The sequence below is a fragment of the Mya arenaria genome, chromosome 9, assembly GCF_026914265.1.
Source record: "Mya arenaria isolate MELC-2E11 chromosome 9, ASM2691426v1".
NCBI lineage: Eukaryota > Metazoa > Mollusca > Bivalvia > Myida > Myidae > Mya > Mya arenaria.
In genome coordinates this window covers 68,135,418-68,158,217 of record NC_069130.1, presented here as the reverse complement: position 1 = coordinate 68,158,217, position 22,800 = coordinate 68,135,418, and the positions used below count along the sequence as shown (strand labels likewise).

Below are 22,800 nucleotides of genomic sequence, written 5' to 3'. Positions count from 1 at the left end.
GTCTGATAGAGCTGATAACTTTCTTCAACTTTCGCTGCAATCTTTATCAATTCATCCACAATTAAAGACTAGTGTTATATGTTACGTAAACCGTAGGAAAGTATGTATCAACCTCGTAGCCGTGGATATGGTCCCCGAGTCCTGGGTCGAATTGTTACATTAACCCTAAGAAAGTATGTATCAACCTCGTTGCCGTGGATATGGTCCGCGAGACCTGGATCGAATTGTTACATTAACCCTAAGAAAGTATGTATCAACCTCGTTGCCGTGGATATGATCCCCGAGTCCTGGGTCGAATTGTGATATAAACCCTAAGAAAGTATTATCAACCTCGGTGTCGTGGATATGGTCCGCGAGACCTGGATCGAATTGTTACATTAACCCTAGGAAAGTATGTATCAACCTCGGTGCCGTGGATATGGTCCGCGAGACCTGGATCGAATTGTTACATTAACCCTAAGAAAGTATGTATCAACCTCGTTGCCGTGGATATGATCCCCGAGTCCTGGGTCGAATTGTGATATAAACCCTAAGAAAGTATTATCAACCTCGGTGTCGTGGATATGGTCCGCGAGACCTGGATCGAATTGTTACATAAACCCTAGGAAAGTATGTATCAACCTCGTTACCGTGGATATGGTCCCCGAGACCTGGGTCGAATTGTTACATTAACCCTAGGAAAGTATGTATCAACCTCGGTGCCGTGGATATGGTCCGCGAGACCTGGATCGAATTGTTACATTAACCCTAGGAAAGTATTATCAACCTCGGTGCCGTGGATATGGTCCGCGAGACCTGGATCGAATTGTTACATTAACCCTAGGAAAGTATGTATCAACCTCGGTGCCGTGGATATGGTCCCCGAGTCCTGGGTAGAATTGTTACATTAAACCCTAGGAAAGTATGTATCAACCTCGGTGCCGTGGATATGGTCCCCGATTCCTGGGTAGAATTGTTACATTAAACCCTAGGAAAGTATGTATCAACCTCGGTGCCGTGGATATGGTCCCCCAGACCTGGATCGAATTGTTACATTAACCCTAGGAAAGTATGTATCAACCTCGGTGCCGTGGATATGGTCCCCGATTCCTGGGTAGAATTGTTACATTAAACCCTAGGAAAGTATGTATCAACCTCGGTGTCGTGGATATGGTCCCCGAGTCTTGGGTCAAGTTGTTACATTAAACCCTAGGAAAGTATGTATCAACCTCGGTGTCGTGGATATGGTCCCCGAGTACAGGGTCGAATTGTTACATTAACCGAAGGAAAGTATGAATCAACCTTTGTGCCGTGTATATGGTCCCCGAGCACAGGATAGAGTTGTTTCATATCCCCTGGGAAAGTATATATCAACCTCGGTGCAGTGGATATGGTCCCCGAGTATAGGTTGGAGTTGTTTCATATCCCCTTGGGAAGTATGTATCAACCTTGGTGCCGTGGATATGGTCCCCGAGTACAGGGTAGAGTTGTTTCATATCCCCTGCGAAAGTATTATCAACCTTGGTGCCGTGGATATGGTCCCTGAGTACAGGGTAGAGTTGTTTCATATCCCCTGGGAAAGTAGTATCAACCTCGGTGCCGTGGATATGGTGCCCGAGTCCTGGATCTAATTTATATATAACCCTAGGAAAGTATTATCAACCTCAGTGTCGTGGTTATGGTCCCCGAGTTCTGGGTCAAGTTGTTACATTAACCCTAGGAAAGTATTATCAACCTCGGTGCCGTGGTAATGGTCCCCGAGTTCTGGGTCAAGTTGTTACATTAACCCTAGGAAAGTATGTATCAACGCGGTGCCGTGGATATGGTCTCCGAGTCCTGGGTCAAGTTGTTACATTAACCCTTGGAAAGTATGTATCAACCTCGGTGTCGTGGATATGGTCCCCGAGTCCTGGGTCAAGTTGTTACATAAAACCTAGGAAAGTTTGTATCAACCTCGGTGCCGTGGATATGGCCCCCAAGACCTGGGTCGAATTGATACATTAACCCTAGGAAAGTATGTATCAACCTCGGTGCCGTGGATATGGTCCCCGAGTCCTGGGTTGAATTATTACATTAACCCCTAGGAAAGTATATATCAACCTCGGTGCCGTGGATATGGTCCCTGAGACCTGGGTCGAATTGCTACATAACCCCTAGGAAAATATGTATCAACCTCGGTGACGTGGATATGGTCCCCGAGACCTGGGTCGAATTGTTACATTAACCCTAAGAAAGTATGTATCAACCTCGGTGCCGTGGATATGGTCCCCGAGTCCTGGGTCGAATTGTTACATTAACCCTAGGAAAGAATGTATCAACCTCGGTGCAGTGTATATGGTCCCCGAGTCCTGGGTCGAATTGTGATATAAACCCTAGGAAAGTATGTATCAACCTCGGTGCCGTGGATATGGTCGCCGAGTCCTGGCTTGAATTGTTACATTTACCCTAGGAAAGTATGTATCAACCTCGTAGCCGTAGATATGGTCCCCGAGTCCTTGGTAGAGTTGTTACATAACCACTAGGAAAGTATGTATCAACCTCGGTGCCGTGGATATGGTCCTCGAGTCCTTGGTAGAGTTGTTACATAACCACTAGGAAAGTACGTATCAACCTCGGTGTCGTGGTTATGGTCCCCGAGACCTGGATCGAATTGTTACATTAACCCTAGGAAAGTATGTATCAACCTCGGTGTCATGGATATGGTCCCCGAGCACAGTGTCGAATTGTTAAATTAACCCTAGGAAAGCATGTATCAACCTCGGTGCACTGGATATGGTCCCCGAGTCCTGGGTCGAATTGTTACATTAACCCTAGGAAAGTATGTATCAACCTCGATGCCATGGATATGGTCCCCGAGTCTTGGGTCAAGTTGTTACATTAACCCTAGGAAAGTATGTATCAACCTCGGTGCCGTGGATATGGTCCCCGAGTCTTGGGTCAAGTTGTTACATTAACCCTAGGAAAGTATGTATCAACCTCGGTTCCGTGGATATGGCCCCCGAGACCTGGGTCAAGTTGTTACATTAACCCTTGGAAAGTATGTATCAACCTCGGTGCCGTGGATATGGCCCCCGAGACCTGGGTCAAGTTGTTACATTAACCCTAGGAAAGTATTATCAACCTAGGTGCCGTGGATATGGTCCCCGAGACCTGGGTCAAGTTGTTACATTAACCCTAGGAAAGTATGTATCAACCTCGGTGCCGTGGATATGGTCTCCGAGTCCTGGGTCGAATTGTTACATTAACCCTAGGAAAGTATGTATCAACCTCGGTGCCGTGGATATGGTCCCCGAGTCCTGGGTCGAATTGTTACATTAACCCTAGGAAAGTATGTATCAACCTCGGTGCCGTGGATATGGTCCCCGAGTCCTGGGTCAAGTTGTTACATTAACCCTAGGAAAGTATGTATCAACCTCGGTGCCGTGGATATGGCCCCCGAGACCTGGGTCGAATTGATACATTAACCCTAGAAAAATATGTATCAACCTCGGTGCCGTGGATATGGTCCCCGAGTCCTGGGTCGAATTGCTACATAACCACTAGGAAAGTATGTATCAACCTCGGTGACGTGGATATGGTCCCCGAGACCTGGGTCGAATTGTTACATTAACCCTAGGAAAGTATGTATCAACCTCGGTGCCGTGGATATTGTCCCCGAGTCCTGGGTCGAATTGCTACATAATCCCTAGGAAAGTATATATCAACCTCGGTGTCGTGGTTATGATCCCCGAGTCCTGGGTCGAATTGTTACATTAACCCTAGGAAAGTATTATCAACCTCGGTGTCGTGGTTATGATCCCCGAGTCCTGGGTCGAATTGTTACATTAACCCTTGGAAAGTATATATCAACGTCGGTGTCGTGGATATGGTCCCCGATTCCTGGGTAGAATTGTTACATTAACCCTAGGAAAGTATGTATCAACCTCGGTGTCGTGGTTATGGTCCCCGAGTCCTGGGTCGAATTGTTACATTAACCATAGGAAAGTATGTATCAACCTCGGTGACGTGGATATGGTCCCCGAGACCTGGGTCGAATTGTTACATTAACCCTAGGAAAGTATATATCAACCTCGGTGTCGTGGATATGGTCCGCGAGACCTGGGTCGAATTGTTACATTAACCCTAGGAAAGTATGTATCAACCTCGGTGTCATGGATATGGTCCCCGAGTCCTGGGTCGAATTGTTACATTAACCCTAGGAAAGTATGTATCAACCTCGTAGCCGTAGATATGGTCCCCGAGTCCTTGGTAGAGTTGTTACATAACCACTAGGAAAGTATGTATCAACCTAGGTGCCGTGGATATGGTCCTCGAGTCCTTGGTAGAGTTGTTACATAACCACTAGGAAAGTACGTATCAACCTCGGTGTCGTGGTTATGGTCCCCGAGACCTGGATCGAATTTTTACATTAACCCTAGGAAAGTATGTATCAACCTCGGTGTCGTGGATATGGCCCCCGAGACCTGGGTCAAGTTGTTACATTAACCCTAGGAAAGTATGTATCAACCTCGGTGCCGTGGATATGGCCCCCGAGACCTGGGTCAAGTTGTTACATTAACCCTAGGAAAGTATGTATCAACCTCGGTGCCGTGGATATGGTCCCCGAGTCTTGGGTCAAGTTGTTACATTAACCCTAGGAAAGTATGTATCAACCTCGGTGTCGTGGATATGGTCCCCGAGTCTTGGGTCAAGTTGTTACATTAACCCTAGGAAAGTATGTATCAACCTCGGTGCCGTGGATATGGTCCCCGAGTCCTGGGTCAAGTTGTTACATTAACCCTAGGAAAGTATGTATCAACCTCGGTGCCGTGGATATGGCCCCCGAGACCTGGGTCGAATTGATACATTAACCCTAGAAAAATATGTATCAACCTCGGTGCCGTGGATATGGTCCCCGAGTCCTGGGTCGAATTGCTACATAACCACTAGGAAAGTATGTATCAACCTCGGTGACGTGGATATGGTCCCCGAGACCTGGGTCGAATTGTTACATTAACCCTAGGAAAGTATATATCAACCTCGGTGTCGTGTATATGGTCCCCGAGTCCTGGGTCGAATTGTTACATTAACCCTAGGAAAGTATGTATCAACCTCGGTGCCGTGGATATGGTCCCCGAGTCCTGGGTCGAATTGCTACATAATCCCTAGGAAAGTATGTATCAACCTCGGTGTCGTGGTTATGATCCCCGAGTCCTGGGTCGAATTGTTACATTAACCCTAGGAAAGTATTATCAACCTCGGTGCCGTGGATATGGTCTCCGAGTCCTGGGTCAAGTTGTTACATTAACCCTAGGAAAGTATGTATCAACCTCGGTGCCGTGGATATGGTCCCCGAGTCCTGGGTCAAGTTGTTACATTAACCCTAGGAAAGTATTATCAACCTCGGTGCCGTGGATATGGCCCCCGAGACCTGGGTCGAATTGATACATTAACCCTAGAAAAATATGTATCAACCTCGGTGCCGTGGATATGGTCCCCGAGTCCTGGGTCGAATTGCTACATAACCACTAGGAAAGTATGTATCAACCTCGGTGACGTGGATATGGTCCCCGATTCCTGGGTAGAATTGTTACATTAACCCTAGGAAAGTATGTATCAACCTCGGTGTCGTGGTTATGATCCCCGAGTCCTGGGTCGAATTGTTACATTAACCCTAGGAAAGTATTATCAACCTCGGTGTCGTGGTTATGATCCCCGAGTCCTGGGTCGAATTGTTACATTAACCCTTGGAAAGTATATATCAACCTCGGTGTCGTGGATATGGTCCCCGATTCCTGGGTAGAATTGTTACATTAACCCTAGGAAAGTATGTATCAACCTCGGTGTCGTGGTTATGGTCCCCGAGTCCTGGGTCGAATTGTTACATTAACCCTAGGAAAGTATGTATCAACCTCGGTGCCGTGGATATGGTCCGCGAGACCTGGATCGAATTGTTACATTAACCCTAGGAAAGTATGTATCAACCTCGGTGCCGTGGATATGGTCCCCGAGTCCTGGGTCGAATTGTTACATTAACCCTAGGAAAGTATATATCAACCTCGGTGCCGTGGATATGGTCCCCGAGTTCTGGGTCGAATTGTTACATTAACCCTAGGAAACTATGTATCAACCTCGGTGCAGTGTATATGGTCCCCGAGTCCTGGGTCGAATTGTTACATTAACCTCGTTATTTCGACTTTTTCGGGACCTAGTGGAAAAAGTCGAGATAACGAAAAGTCGACTCATCCGAATTACAAAAAAATCACCAATCCCAACACGTTTGAGTTGAATTGTACGATGTTTACATCCACAATTGAACGGTCTTGTTAAATATTTTCGTCATGAAAACAGCAAACTAATTATTGAAAAATAAAGTGAAGCAAAAGAAGAATTATTTGTGTCAAATTTATTTCTTTTACGTTTATGGATCACACAAAACACATATAAAACCACAATTGCATACATCTGTACATTGTAAGATTTTATACCGGGTCCTTCTCTGAATTGGTCGACCAGAGCAGTGGAACTAACATTTGGCATTTTGAACTTATTCTTTCTGTTCCCATTCGGGATTGATATCTAATCAATAAAATGTTCATGTTTTATACAATATCAAAGAGCTTGAGCAATAAATGTCTCTTTAAATAAATACATAAACAAACAACTTTAATTATTCGCACTTACCAATTACATTTTTGTATCCCCCCAATTATGACAGTTTGTTATATTGAAACGCACGGTATTTTGCGACATGCCGCCAACCGTCAAGAATATTTTCACATCTACGTCTCGATCTACAGTTCGACATAAAGAACATAGGAAATTTGTGAAATTTGACCACTGGGACTGAAAAACGAGGTCGACATAGCGAAAAAGTCGAGATAAAAAAATCAAAAATCACAAACAGATATATTTTATATAGAATAAGAAGGAATAAAATCGGGACCGGAAAAAAGTCGACATAACCGGAAAGTCGACTTATCCAACGTCGACATAGCGAGGTTCGACTGTATCAACCTCGGTGCAGTGTATATGGTCTCATAGACATGCGCAATAATTTTGCGGTGTATTTATTTTATCTCTTTTTTATAATCATCGTTTTAAATTTCATCATGTTTGAACTTATCAACTCGATAATGTTTTTCAATTTGTTCTGAAAATGTAATTTGATATCACTAATACTGCAGTAAATGAACATAACGATATCACATGGAAGATTTACGGCTAGATTATTTGAACGTGTAGATAATAAATTAAACCACGTTTGTACCAGGCAGTCATACAATCCTTGACATTGGCTTTTTGAAAGCAAAAAATAAAACTAGCTAAGATAAAGCGCAACAACGGACTGTATAAGCGTACGAAAGAAGGTTTAAGTGTGCAGTTTGAACTAAGAACAGGAAGAAATGGCTAGCGAAGAAGGTATGTCATTATTTTTTGGAAAGTCTACTAATATTTAGCTATACATATTGTAATTCCTTCTCTAGGCTGTCATGTACAAACAGTAGGTAAAACTTTTTGAATAGTACATCCTAATAGGTTGGTACTTTCGAAATGAAAATATATATACTAAATGTAAGAACTACATTAGTTTCGTAAGACCTCATTTTGGTCCATAAGACTAAGCATACAGTCATTCACTGAAAATGTAGGGGATATTTACTCAGATTGTTGGAAAAGAGAGTTTATATCGCACACTTATGCGTTAAATAACAAAAATATTTCATTTAGTATGAAAATGAATGATATTGATATTTTCGACATATACTTAAACAATCAAAAGGCGGAAGTAAAACTCGGCCGGTGCATACAGTAGTGAAGTGCAATAATTCAGCGGTTCAAGTCAATCGGAACTCCTCGGCTAGTATCAAGATATGGCCTCGGATATAATACGGGTCGTAAGAAAATAGTCCATCATGGCCGACCAAGAAGATGTTCAAACAACCAAGAGATATGTTAGTCCAAAGACAGAATGAGGAGCGAACTTTTACCACTTATTTGTGTGTAAGTGTTATTTTAATAAAATATAAAAATAGTTTTAAAAGAGCCCTAATGAGAAACTAATTGGAAATGTCATTAATTCATAGTGGGTGGGGTAAAGTCTTCTTTCATTTGACAGATTCTAATATAGTAAATAACAATTTTGATGCTCCAGTGATCAGTGGCAAAAAATAAAAAAACAAATACTCTATTTGATTTTTTTTAATAACAAATAAGTCTGAATCTGACTTGACTTACATCGATAATAGGTTAGACTTTCTTTCTCAGTGTATTTATCTCATACATTTCATATCATTAACTTTCATTTTTTATAATTAAAATTTACATTCTTTTAGCCAAGGATGTATGGTTTATATGTCCGTGAGTGTTGGTATGGAACAACTTAATGTAATGGCACAATTGAATGCCTCAGCCTGCTCACTTATATAGTTCTCTAAATAAATTAGATCTTCATTCTATTGGTTTAACAAAATGAGTTTGAACGCATAAACCAGCATACATTTCTTTCAAGACTAAATTCTATGATATCCACCAGTGGCGGTGATGCAGAAACATTGAAAAATGCTGACATTTTTACTGTGCCAATGAAATGCAGACATTTAAATTTTAATCTTATTGTCATTTTCAGAGAAGAGTATGGTACCAGGGGTACAGCTGACTCTGATTCCTGGCTTCTTCTAATGAAAAAAGGCAGATGAGGTAATGATTGTGCTATTTTCGAAATTCGGACAATAATTTAACAGTCAAGTATCCTATTGGTTTAAGCCCAAAAGTACCTGCATGTTTGTACAATTAACCAACAAGGATTGACAATATTAAAATATCAACATTGTAGATGAATTTAAACATGATAACAATTTCATTTCATATTTTTTAATTTACCAGTAGTCCAGAGCTAAAAGCTGCTCTCTCACAGATTGACAGTTCTTCTTGGTCATTCTTCAAAAGCCCAAAGGAGTAATTAAATTAAATTTACACATATAATTAATTATATGGCTTAAAGCAATAGCAAAAATTTTTTTTTCCAAACAATTGAAATCTGTTCTATTATGTGTGACCTTATATGACTAGTTGGAGGAATTTTTACCAAATTTTCAAACTTGTATATGAAAGACTGTGATCTGATATTATGTCAGCAGTCTAATATCACTGGTTTCCATACATTTGCACAATAATTGCCAATTGGCTCGTTTAAAGATAAAAATAAAAAAGGTGTCAGAACAGTAAAACTGTGAGGATGCAGCTTTAAATTGGTGTTGCACTTCATGTTTTGTGAATACTTTTCTGTTGTTGTACAGGCTTTTAAAATAATTGATCTGAAAATATAATTCCTATTATTGTTGTATTTTCTGTTTTCTATTTCAGGCACTGGACTCCGAATGTAATCAAAAATGCCATTGTATGAGGATTGACCTGCAATGCATGGAAATCATCTAACACAACTGCAACGCATACCTTGGAAAAATGAGTGCAAGATGGAAACAAAGCGTTCAGTGGAACATCTTGTCATTTCAAATATTTGATGACTTACATACTGATGTGAAGTTGAAGATAAAAGTCATCTGTTGGTCCGTGATAATTAAATAAATCCGAACATATATTTTAAAAGGGTAAAATGGTAAAGGATTTATATATGCTTTAAGTGGTTTTCCTATATAATGGAGGAAAGATAACTACAAAAACAGAAACAGATGGCATCGGCAGACCAAATAAAGGAGAACTATTTTGTTCAGTTCAATTTTTAAGACTTCAGAAAATCTGTTAATAGGGCACATCCTTGCAAATGCCATATTGTAAACTGGGCTCTTTAAAATGTGAAAAGGTGAAAGTGGTCTAGAGGATAAGCCCCAAATTCAAGGTTGTGAGTTCAAGACCTCCAAGATACTTTCTCTTGACCTCAGGAAAAGGATGTCCATACTTGTTTCTTCTTAGGCAACAGACTTAAGAGTGATTTTGTAAGCTTCCAGCTTGCATAGCAATCTGATAAGGCATAAAATAAGATACTAGCTGACTTGCAAACAGTTTTTCCATTTGTGTTGATTTATTTATCAGTCTGTTGGAATGTTTATTAGAAGTGATGCGCATTGCTTACTGCAACCAATATTTATTTTCTTTATTAAGTTGAATTTAAAGAACACATAACATGACCTTTGATTTTACAGATGCATGTTTATTTCGTTGATTGTATGAGTTTATTTTCTCAACTGATGTAATAAAAGTTATTCTGAATGACTGTCCTTTTTTGTTTAAAGAAAATGTGTTGAGGTTTTGGCATAGCATAGTGTCATCATCATCATCATCATCATCATTGTTGTGTACAAATAAAACATTCAAAACAATGTATTAAAAACCAAACTGTCAAGCCAAGTACTCAAAGAGGCACAAGGATATTGCTAAAGAGACCGGTAATACAATTAGACAAATAAAATGTAAAGAAAGATCTATAATTCTGACACATGGTAATGCTTTAAATAGTCCTCTCATTGTGTGTTTATGGTTAAAGTGGAGACATACAGTATATTTTGTAATGAAGACTTAAATTTGTATGGCAACTTAAAGCCATATGTGGGGATTAAGCGCCAGAAATATTGTGAAGTCTCCCAAAAGACTCAATGCACTTAAAAGGGCTTGGCACAGAAATGAAAGTAAAAATGGGAGCAAAACCTTATTTATCATTAGTTTTACATTGGATTGCATACACATGGCTCTGTTATTACTTGACTAATATTAAAAATAAAATTAAGAGACATGTTGATCCAAACTGTAATTATTCTTGTTTGCATTTTATTGAGTTGGACATAAAAGAGTTATTTGGTGAAGAGTGATCTAAAGGCTAATTATTCAAAATAGATTAAGCATTATTGAAAAAAGTCTGGTATACATTGCTGAAAAGCTTAGTAACCTGGCTAAATATTTGTTTAAGGGTTTTATTTACAAAAATATAAATCAGGTGAGTATCTTATCAGTTACTCTTTTGGTGTTGTTGTTTTTAATAAAAAATGACAATTTACTCAAAGATATTGAGACTAATAATTATAGATTTAGACAAGTATAATGTGTCAGGAAACTTCTAATGAGTGGGTTTTATCCACAGCCTAGGAGGTAAAGTGAAGCATGATCTGCCTTGAACAAATACAATTTTAAGACAAGATCTGTCAACTTAGTGCACCAGTCAATTGTAACCCACCACCCCACCCCAGGTCCGGGGGAATACTGGGGTTAACCAGGGGAAATGGGCTGTGTTTTTACCTATCAGGTGGCCCTGCAGTGCTGGTTGAATGTGGTGGTTTTATCTTCGCTTAAAATATAGAGGCCCTTACCTAGAGTCCCTGGGATGTGGGGGCATTTGGCAGGGATTTTGCCATTGGATCGTCGGCGCAGGGTGGGGATTTTAGCCGGGGTTGGCTGTACTGAAAGTCAAAGTCCCCACTATTCCCTAGACCTTGGGAGGCCGTGGTTACAATTGTCTGGTGCATATCCACATGAACGTTGTATTGGTACTCTAACAATTGAGCTTACTGCGTGGATAGTCACCGCCCCACCTCAACCCCACAGAACTGTTTACACAAAAAAAATCTGCAGCCCAAACCCAATAATGCTGAAGTAAAGGCATGCATAGATTTCAGCTGGTAAAGCTGACTGGGTGCCAAGCTCACACCCATCCTACCACAATCCACAAAAGTCTGCACAATGCAATCAATGATTTTACAGAATAGTAATGTTGTTTTAATGGCAAGGCATGGTGTGAAAAATAACACGGCAAAGTATGACTTAAAACTTACATTTCATAGGGTATTCCTATAACTGTTGAGAAATTGTTGACATTTAGTCCATGCATGCATTTAATCCGATGTAATGATTCATGCATGCCATGAACCGTATGATATCATTTCAATGACTGTCAAGTACATTTTCTGTGTGCTCACGAGTTTTCTAGAGGAAATAGAGTGCTTCAACTATAAGAAAACATATAAATATTCATTAAACGAACATTTTTTGAGGTTACAATAAATATTTTCTCTTAAACAAGCACATTTAATTTAACACAATCCATTTCCTTGTTGTTACAATGGGCCTTCTTTACGCGGATTGAAAACGGTGTTAATCGCCGGCAGCCGCATCGCACTTTCGTATATCCTTACTACTATTTACGAGGTCTATCTCGAAGCTTGCCGGAGATGGCCGAGTTGTTACGATTGCGGTTCAAGTGTGTATACAATAAACCTGCAAACCGTAATTTGAAACCGCACATGGATCGATTGTACGCATGTAAGTTGTAAAAATCACTGCCTGTGGCAAAGCGCTGCAAAATTCAATGACCTTGAAAAAGAAACTATACATACATAAGGAATATAAAAACGAATAGTATTTTATAAATGATTAGTAATCAATAACAGAAACTAAAAATATCAAAGTATGGGTTTACAATTTCTCAGCATTGTCTTTCAAAAGCTAATGTAATATTTGTGATCGAAATCATGACCGAATTGCTTTCAAATAGATTAATTGTAGATAAACTATGAGCCTTATTTAAGAATAACTCATTCACGTTTTATACTGCCAGACAATTTGAATAACTATATCATCTCAAATGTCAACATAATGCTTGTTTCGAGGATGGAATGTCATGAAAATTTTAAAATCGAGCTCTGTTTTTTGTTGTTTTTAATGTTCCAAAAGTGCCGGAAAGCGTAAGTAACACTATTGGAAATTGACTCCTTTTGGGTTTGAGTTAACAAAAGAGTACATTTGTCAGTTAATGTTTGGTTTTCGTTCATCAATATACAGTTTACAAATATATAATATTCCAGTAACCATTTCACCGGAAAGCCTCACAATTGGTTTAGCGGCTACGCATATATATACATGTATCAGGTTGGTTCCATGTCATGACTCAAAGGAACTCATCAATTTATGCCGACAATGATTTGGTCAAAATGTATTTCAATGAAAGAAAACTGAACATGAAGGGTAAGGAGTCGTTTTCCAATTGAAGTGCATTCAACTACACACAAAGGTTTGGGAAGGCTAACAAAGTTTTGAAACTTGAGGTTCAATCTTTTTCAAGAGTAAAATATACATTATTTGCAAATTATTTGCTGTAATTAAGAGTTGAGCCAATACTACGTCAGAGTTTATTTTATTTGTTTTCTTGTCAAAATGTTCCAGCCTATCAATAAATAATGTGTTGTAGTGTTTGTGTTGTGTTTTTTCGCCGGTTTACTCAAAACCTCAATTGGACACTATTGGTCAAGGTTCTACCTACTAAACATAAAAATACGTAGAAAATGACGGAGTAATGAAATAATTTTTAGGAGAATAACTCATGAACATGGCGATATTTAAAGCTCACCAATTAGGTTTAAAGAATTGCCACCACAATGGACACAATGTAAAGGAGATGGTTAAATATTGTCGATAAATGGTTTTAGGTATTAAGAGTTTAGGATTTAATAAAGGAGTAAATTAATTTTCGGACCAAGAATTGGACCCTAGAAAGGACAATTTCCTTTAATACGGTATTTCTAAAGTGTGATAAAACGTCAATTATTGCCACTACATTAGGATAGTTATTCCTATATATTAATGTTAAAACGTGCTTTTTGTCGGGTGATATAATACGAGAAATGACCTTGGAAGATAAAAGTGCCAATGCCTTTAACTTATACCAAGGGCAGACTATCCTGTCGGTTTTAGACAATGGCCGTATACTGAGAACATGTATTGTGGGGCTACAAGACAGCGATTCAATAGTGTACATTATACATTATATATAACATGGCCTTTGGAAGGTACAGTCAGTAATTAGACAATGAATTAAATATTTGATAAATCAAATCTTCAATGCAGCTTTTCTTATAATTTGGCTCTTATGCATTTGGACAATTACAATGTCGTACAAACGTTCGAAATCAAAACGTTTACACCATAAGTAACACTACCAACTGTTTAGCGACTTAGTGGACGAGCAAAGCAATACTCAACACTTAAACAGCTTTATTGTTCAAACACGAAATACATGTGAAACAATAACTCAAGAATATGTCGTGAAAATATATTGCAAGCCTTTATCTATTCAGGTGACTCAAAGTACGTGAGCCCTTTGGACGATGCCAGTAAAAAGATATGTCACGACGAGCTGCATGAACGCAACGAGGCTGACACGTTGATAGCTGTTCAGACATTCAGACAGTGGATTCACGAACAAAAATGGTTAAAAACACCAACGGGTATGATGGCTGGTCGTAGTTTTGTTTTCAAATGATTGTAATGTGTGGGTTTCTACCACGACAGACTATTATGTGACTATTTAATGACAAACATATTGTGGCCGTAAGGGTCCGCTTTATAGCATTTATTGCACAATATTGAAAGCCTAGGCATGTTTATACCTTTATAGCACGCCGTGGTGATATACATATAAAACAACAAGGAAGAAAATATATTATTATCAAACTCGTAAATTTATTAACATGTAGTCATTATATATCAAACGTTAAATAGATTCAAGCTCATGGATTTTAACGTCTGAATGCACCGATAATATTTCAATGGCCAATAAATTTCATACAAATGAATGAATACGCGATTTTCTTAGATTTCAGTGCATGTAGCAAAATCATATACTAGTATAGCAGGCCAAGGGTTATTTATGGACCAATATTCAGTCTGCCAAAAATAACATAATAAATGATAAACAGGTCAGAACAGTGCAGGATAACATTAAGTGCATACTTACATTTAATCATTACAGTCTGCCCACGATAATGTGGTGTCCGCAAACATTCAAATACGAGGACTTCCTGGTGATAACAGTTTAACATGTATGACACAATACTGAGCACTGAGTTATGTTGTGAGCATACCAATTGTTCGTTCCATATTGTCTTGGGTGAATTGTACTGAGCACGTGTATGTATTTAGCATAGTAAAAGTTGCCTTTCAACGATATTTGTTTAGATTACAAGTTCCTGTTGCGGTTCCTTCGGTTCCGTAAGTTCAGTGAGTTGGAGGCGCGGAAGGCCCTTGAACATTTTTGGACCGTGAGGACAAGGCGACCGACATGGTTTACGGGAGAGGATCCTACAAATGAAATTGTTAAAAAGGTCCTCAAATTGGGGTACGTTCTTAAATATAGAGTCTTTAAAATGGAGGGTGTCTACGTTATCAAACTATTTCATACAGATTTGGACAGTTCCAAATATGACAGTGAAAACTACACAGTCAGAACTAGCAGCTATATAGTTTGCAATGGGTTTTAGTGCTTAAAGGATCGAAATATAACAGAATCAACTCAAGACACGAGAAAACACAGCTTCATCTCATGAAGTTGATCTTTACATTGCCTTAGCATTTTGTATAGAGAAAGATGACTTCTACTGTGCATGAACCACTCGGTGCTACGATTGCAATGTTCACAAGAGGCCAAAACTCGTTCTTACTGCATGCAATCTCGGTCAAAACGTTCTACTAATTGTATACTTGAATCTTTCAGGATCGTCTGCAGCCCTAGACAGAGAGATAAACATGGAAGGAGGGTTATATTCGGAAAAATAGGTCAGAATATTACGCAATTCCAGTTCTAGTGTCAATGCATATAGACAGGTTTCAATCATAGATATGGGCTGTGAAAAAAACTGTATAATGAACTCACGAACAAAAACAAACGTACGAAGCCATCATACACAGACAACATGTGTAAACTATAATGTATGATACCATCAAACATAGACAAAACTATGTATACAAAAATGTTTGATGCAACTATACAAAGACAAAATATTGATTTATGCATACACATACAAGAATGTTTAATTCAATCATACATACATCTTAAATTGCCTGTATTGTATTCTAAATATGTTTGTCGACGTTTTGTCCTTTGTCTACACAGTGTTGTGCACTACATTCCTTTCCAGAAAATCTCGACGTTGCACTTCTGAAGCAAGTAGGAATGGACAAACTATATCGGACATTTTCACTATTTTACGATTGGATGATGTGGGACGAACGCTGTCAGGTGGAAGGTGTTGTCATGGTAACGGACTATCACCACATGACTTTGCAAATGTTCCACACTTTTGCGGACAAGGAATTCAAGAAGGAGTACGTTGAATACTTCCATGTAAGCACCAGCTTCATTTATATATACTGCCATAAATTAATTCTTTATTGTATAGGCATCCTAAACCTACAAGCAATACACATTGAAAGAAAGGCCTGCCCACATTCCAAGCAAAACTGCGGTATGTTAAAAGGACGTCAGGAAGCAATTTGGTGCATTGCCAAATGTATTGTATTCGGTTACAGTATGTCTTCAAGTCGATTAAAACCAGTAATGCAAGATAAACGAGGAGTTAATAGTACTGCATTTCGATCCGGAAGGTCATAGTCGATTCTCAGTTTTGCGGATACGACATTCGAGTAGAACACAATCTTCTTGGTCAAAAAGCAATACCAATATCAGGAACTTAGTATGTGCCTTCTATGGGGTTGAAGATACTTATTATTGAAACATGTATCATTTGATAGTGTTCACTGTTTTGAAATTGCAATCCCCTCTCTTTTCCAAAGAAAACATCAGCGGACAAAGGGCTAAGAAACAGTTCGGAGATTATATTTTTTTTTAAAAACACAACAATTGACTGTCATTAAATATCCTTAATATGAACATAATAAGACAGAAGACATTTTGGTTTTAGTGTAAGATATCATAAACTATACCTTCTAAACCGTTTAAGGATATTTTTTACTCATAGCTACGCAACTCGTGAAATAGTGCGAATAAGCTGAAATGTATACAGATGTGTTGATTTTATTGTTTGATCGTATTTTAGCTCACGATTGGAATTATATAACATATGTTCACGACTGACGAGGTCATGAGTGAATATGTTTTTTTTTCTATAATTACGACATATTTGAACTGGTCCAAAAGTGAGATACACGGTTTTGATCGGAGGGAAGTAACTACAATTGAATTTAAAGGTAGTCCTTAAGTTTAAAACTTGATAGTTGCTGTCCACTACTTATAACCAAGTACTATCAGTACTGCTTTACTTCTTCAATGAACGTCTGCCTACATCATATAGCTATCTTATATTATTACTTATTTACTGTTAAAACAAAAGTGTATCTGAAAACGCTTATAATCAAGTTGTATAACTTTTAATTTACTGCTGAAATAAAAGTGTATCCACTTGACTTCAATCTAATCAAATAGACTAGCCTCGGGTTGTGTTGTATTTACTAGTACTAGCGCCGGCGTAATAATTGCTTGTTTTTTATTTCATGTTACCGATACTTCTATATATTTCGAGAATATGTTCATTGATGGGGAATAAAGGATGTTGATTTGATTTTAGTACCGTAGGACACCAGACATCTGAACATAGGTGTCAGTATAGGCATTCGTCCGTGTTGCGAGAGGTCAGCTTTATTTGAACACATTATGCAATTCCTTTATTCCTTTACATTTTGCAGCACGGTCTACCGATACGATTGAAGTCTATGAACGGTTACCGCGAACCCCACTTCTTCGACCTTGTGTATGCCTTTGTGGAACCTTTCCTACCACAGAAAATGAAAGACAGGGTGTGTGTGATAATATGTATACTGTTACAATTGTGTTTTAGGATCTTTGCATAAAGCTTTAATGGTAACGTAGATGAGACATGTTGTTTCATTCATAGATCAGCTTCATTCATGTTGATTACAGGCAATTTTAGTATGGGTTACATGAAATGTAAAACTCCTAGAATTATTTAGTTAAATTTCTGATTGATGTCTTAAAAAACTTCACGACGTTTACTTTTTATTGTCAATTGAATCTTTATCATATACACAATAAATTATTAGTTAGAAAGGATTTGTATTTTTAAACTACTAGTATTAGCATAACTAATCTGAGTAATGGTCGATGGAAGTCTGTTTTTTATGTAACAACAAAAATCAAATCATGTAATCAATGCTTCAGTTTCATCTGCATGGCCAAAGTATGGTGAAGCTTTATAAAGACCTTGGGTACGAATGTTTCCCCAACGAGTATTTGCCGGACGATTACGAGGGACCAAGAGCGGGGACGTATTCCGAAATTGTCGGTAGGCAAGGCTGAGACGATTGTAAAACATGTCTTTCTTAGTGTTTCGATTAATAGCTGAGTTTGAGTTGTTGCTGTGTGACATCGAATACATGGCAGTAAAAGTCAATTATCTTATTAATATGTTCCAAGAAACGTGTAAGGATTAAAGTGGTTTGTGGTGAAGATGTTTGCCTCTCATGCAAACGGTATATAAAATGTGTTCAAGCCCCACCCGGGGGAAGTTTTCTTAGCATCATAAAAAACTGGTTTCTTCCCAGGAAACGATTCACACTTTTTCAAGAGTGTCTCCACAATATAACTAAACAAACAATATATGTATCACCGATGTCTGATAATACTTTACGCTGCAACGAACAGGTTTTAATGTGTCTCCTCTTCCAAACACTGTCACTTTGACCGTGTTATTTAGGAAGCATGTAAGATTCTATGTTCGACGTATGATATAACCAGATCGTATATAAAACCTGTATATAAAATGAACGATGAGATACTGTTACTGATGTAAACGCATTGATTTTTGGCGCAGCTCTGATATCATGTATTGCAAAGCATAATCGGACATCAGTGTTACTTGCTGATAGAGAATAAGTGCATCACACTGATAGAACATTAGTGTTACACACTGATAGAACATAAGTGTTACACACTAACAGAACATAAGTGTGTAACACTGGTAGAACATAAGTGTTACACACTGATAAAACATAAGTGTTACACACTGGTAGAACATTAGTGTTACACACTGATAGAGCATAAGTGTTACACACTGGTAGAGCATAAGTGTTACACACTGATAGAGCATTAGTGTTACACACTGATAGAACATAAGAGTTACACACTGATAGAACATTAGTGTTACACACTGATAGAACATAAGTGTTACACACTGATAGAACGTAAGTGTTACACACTGATAGAACATAAGTGTTACACACTGATAGAACATAAGTGTTACACACTGATAGAACATAAGTGTTACACACTGATAGAACATAAGTGTTACGCACTGATAGAACATAGGTGTTACGCACTGATAGAACATTAGTGTTACACACTGATAGAACATAAGTGTTACACACTGATAGAACATAAGTGTTACACACTGGTAGAACATAAGTGTTACACACTGATAGAACATAAGTGTGTAACACTGGTAGAACATAAGTGTTACACAATGATAAAACATAAGTGTTACACACTGGTAGAACATTAGTGTTACACACTGATAGAGCTTAAGTGTTACACACTGGTAGAGCATAAATGTTACACACTGATAGAGCATAAGTGTTACACACTGGTAGAGCATAAGTGTTACACACTGATAGAGCATTAGTGTTACACACTGATAGAACATACTAGTAAGTGTCTTACACTGATAGAACATTAGTGTTACACACTGATAGAGCATTAGTGTTACACACTGATAGAACATACTAGTAAGTGTGTAACACTGATAGAACATTAGTGTTACACACTGATAGAGCATAAGTGTTACACACTGATAGAACATAAGTGTTACACAATGATATAACATAAGTGTTACACACTGATAGAACATAAGTGTTACACACTGATAGAACATAAGTGTTATACACTGATAGAACATAAGTGTTACGCACTGATAGAACATTAGTGTTACACATTGATAGAACTTAAGTTTTACACACTGATAGAGCATAAGTCTTACACACTGATATAACATAAGTGTCTAACACTGATAGAACATAAGTGTTACACACTAATAGAACATAAGTGTTACACACTGATAGAACATAAGTGTTACACACTGATATAACATAAGTGTTACACACTGATAGAACAAAAGTGTTACACACTGATAGAACATAAGTGTTACGCACTGATAGAACATTAGTGTTACACACTGATAGAACATAAGTGTTACACACTGATAGAACATAAGTGTAACACACTGGTAGAACATAAGTGTTACACACTGATAGAACATAAGTGTGTAACACTGGTAGAACATAAGTGTTACACAATGATAAAACATAAGTGTTACACACTGGTAGAACATTAGTGTTACACACTGATAGAGCTTAAGTGTTACACACTGGTAGAGCATAAATGTTACACACTGATAGAGCATAAGTGTTACACACTGGTAGAGCATAAGTGTTACACACTGATAGAGCATTAGTGTTACACACTGATAGAACATACTAGTAAGTGTCTAACACTGATAGAACATTAGTGTTACACACTGATAGAGCATAAGTGTTACACACTGATAGAACATAAGTGTTACACAATGATATAACATAAGTGTTACACACTGATAGAACATAAGTGTTACACACTGATAGAACATAAGTGTTACACACTGATAGAACATAAGTGTTACGCACTGATAGAACATTAGTGTTACACATTGATAGAGCATAAGTCTTACACACTGATATAACATAAGTGTCTAACACTGATAGAACATAAGTGTTACACACTGATAGAACATAAGTGTTACACACTGATAGAACATAAGTGTTACACACTGATAGAACATAAGTGTTACACACTGATAGAACATAAGTGTTACACACTGATAGAACATAAGTGTTACACACTGATAGAGCATAAGTCTTACACACTGATATAACATAAGTGTCTAACACTGATAGAACATAAGTGTTACACACTGGTAGAACATAAGTGTTACACACTGATAGAACATAAGTGTTACGCACTGATAGAACATTAGTGTTACACACTGATAGAACATAAGTGTTACACACTGATAGGGCAGAAGTGTTACACACTGATAGAGCATAGGTGTTACACACTGATAGAGCAGAAGTGTTAGACACTGATAGAGCATAAGTGTTACACACTGATAGAGCAGAAATGTTACACACTGATAGAACATAAGTGTTACACACTGATAGAACATAAGTGTTACTTACTTATAGATCATGACACTGATAGAACATAAGTGTTACACACAGCTGATAGAAAATAAGTGATAGAAATTAGTCACCATGCGTTCGGTTTGGAGATCCATGTACTTCGGAAACAGAGAAAGATATCCAGGCAGTCCTTATGTGTTTGAACATATGTTTGCCGCGTATTCCAATGCGCTCACGAAAAACAACAGTAGAACATGCCTGAGCTCTGTGTATGTCATTTATTTAACGTTTGTCAAATGATCCTTACGCCATCAAACTAGACGACATTGGTAGCCTATAGCAAAACAAATAAATCCTTGTATCTGTTACGAATGATAAAAAAAATCAAAGACTAACTTTGGGACTGATATTTACGCTCATTTTTCAGATGAAATGGTAGAAGACATGAGCAAGCCCGAGTTTTTGGAGTACATCCGTGATCTCTCCAGCGGACATTACGGTGTGGACAAGATCAAAGATCACCATACCGAGGAGGGAGGGTCGTTCAGGAAAATTGCTGACTAGCGAGACATTGTTCTGTTGAGCTTATCTACCCTCGCCTACAACATAGACCCATTCAGCGAGTGTAATAGCAATCTTTTTTTGTATTGAACAATTTAACCCGTTTTGATTTCTACACAGATGAGCCTTATTTCATTCTTTAATAGTACAGTGTGTTTGATGATATGTTGTATTGCTTTAATTGAGATGCTTCCTCGATCAGCCTGCCTATTGAACTAGTTTGATGTTAGTTGTATCCACTCAAGAACAATGCATTTGTGAATTAATCAGACTACATACAGTACTAACAAACGGGCTTACGTGTTGTTTAAATTATTATTGAATGTGGTTAGTATTCTGTATACATGTATGTATATATATATGTCCAAATAAAATTCCAACAAACGTGCTCCCCGATCACCCGTTAATTGATTAGTTTCGTAGGTACATCAATTATGAAAAGAAAACAACAACTAAGTTACAATTCTGTATTTATATACCATACTATGGTGTCCGTTGCAAACTATGTACAATAGCAATTCAGCCGCAATTGCAACTGCCATAGTGTCCCCAGGTTGTCTTTGTTTTAAACACAAGCTTTTGCAATCGATCGGGACATATAGCGACGCCCAATACGTTTGACGTTTGGCTATTGATCTCTGCGTACACCGTCCACGATTGGTAAAATTCGTAGATGACGTTTAAAGATGAAGGTCGCTGTATCTAAAATAAGTTATTGCTGGCTGTTACTATGGGAGTCTGGATAACCACATGCAAATGTGTTACGTGCCGTGTTGATGTTCCTAGCTAAATGTTTAATTTACTAATTCATATTTCCTAGCAGGTATAAAATGAATAGCAAGGATACTGATTTGATTTCATATTAATGACCTCAAATGATCCGTCAATTTTGATGGCGAACCTGTTGTTCTCTTTCATGCAGTATATCAAACAAAGTTATTTTAACACACCACGTCAATACATTGCTGAGAGAGAGAGAGAGAGAGAGAGAGAGAGAGAGAGAGAGAGAGAGAGAGACTAATAACGTGTGTGTCCACCCTGACTGTTGATCACAGCAATGCAGCGTCGACGCATTGACATGACATATCTTTGTACATAATTTTGGGGCAGGTTGGCCCACTCTTGAACAATTTTTGCTCGCAGCTGGGCGATAGTTTGTGGCGCATTTCCATTTCTTCTGACACGGCGATTTAATTCATCCCATATGTTTTCTATAATGTTTAGATCTGGTGATTTAGGAGGTAAGTCCATAACGTTTACGTTATTGGCTTGAAGAAACTGGGCCGTAGCTCTAGCGGTGTGCGCTGGTGCACC

The 22,800-nt window shown here is 38.3% G+C and overlaps 1 protein-coding gene and 1 long non-coding RNA gene across 2 annotated transcripts; both read left to right on the top strand.

Annotated features, from left to right (window-relative positions):
* The first annotated feature begins 7,142 nt into the window (after positions 1-7,142).
* On the top strand, positions 7,143-21,874 carry LOC128203540 (retinaldehyde-binding protein 1-like). Its single transcript, XM_052904994.1, has 8 exons — positions 7,143-7,380; positions 14,040-14,189; positions 14,920-15,079; positions 15,455-15,516; positions 15,879-16,084; positions 17,443-17,553; positions 17,936-18,059; positions 21,353-21,874. The coding sequence occupies exons 1-8, from the start codon at positions 7,365-7,367 to the stop codon at positions 21,487-21,489; spliced, it is 966 nt and encodes a 321-aa protein (XP_052760954.1). The 5' UTR covers positions 7,143-7,364; the 3' UTR covers positions 21,490-21,874.
* LOC128203541 (uncharacterized) lies at positions 7,874-10,644 on the top strand. The gene is made up of 3 exons (XR_008255971.1): positions 7,874-7,962; positions 8,588-8,658; positions 9,325-10,644. It is a non-coding gene; the product is annotated as an uncharacterized LOC128203541 (long non-coding RNA).
* Positions 21,875-22,800: the final 926 nt, after the last annotated feature.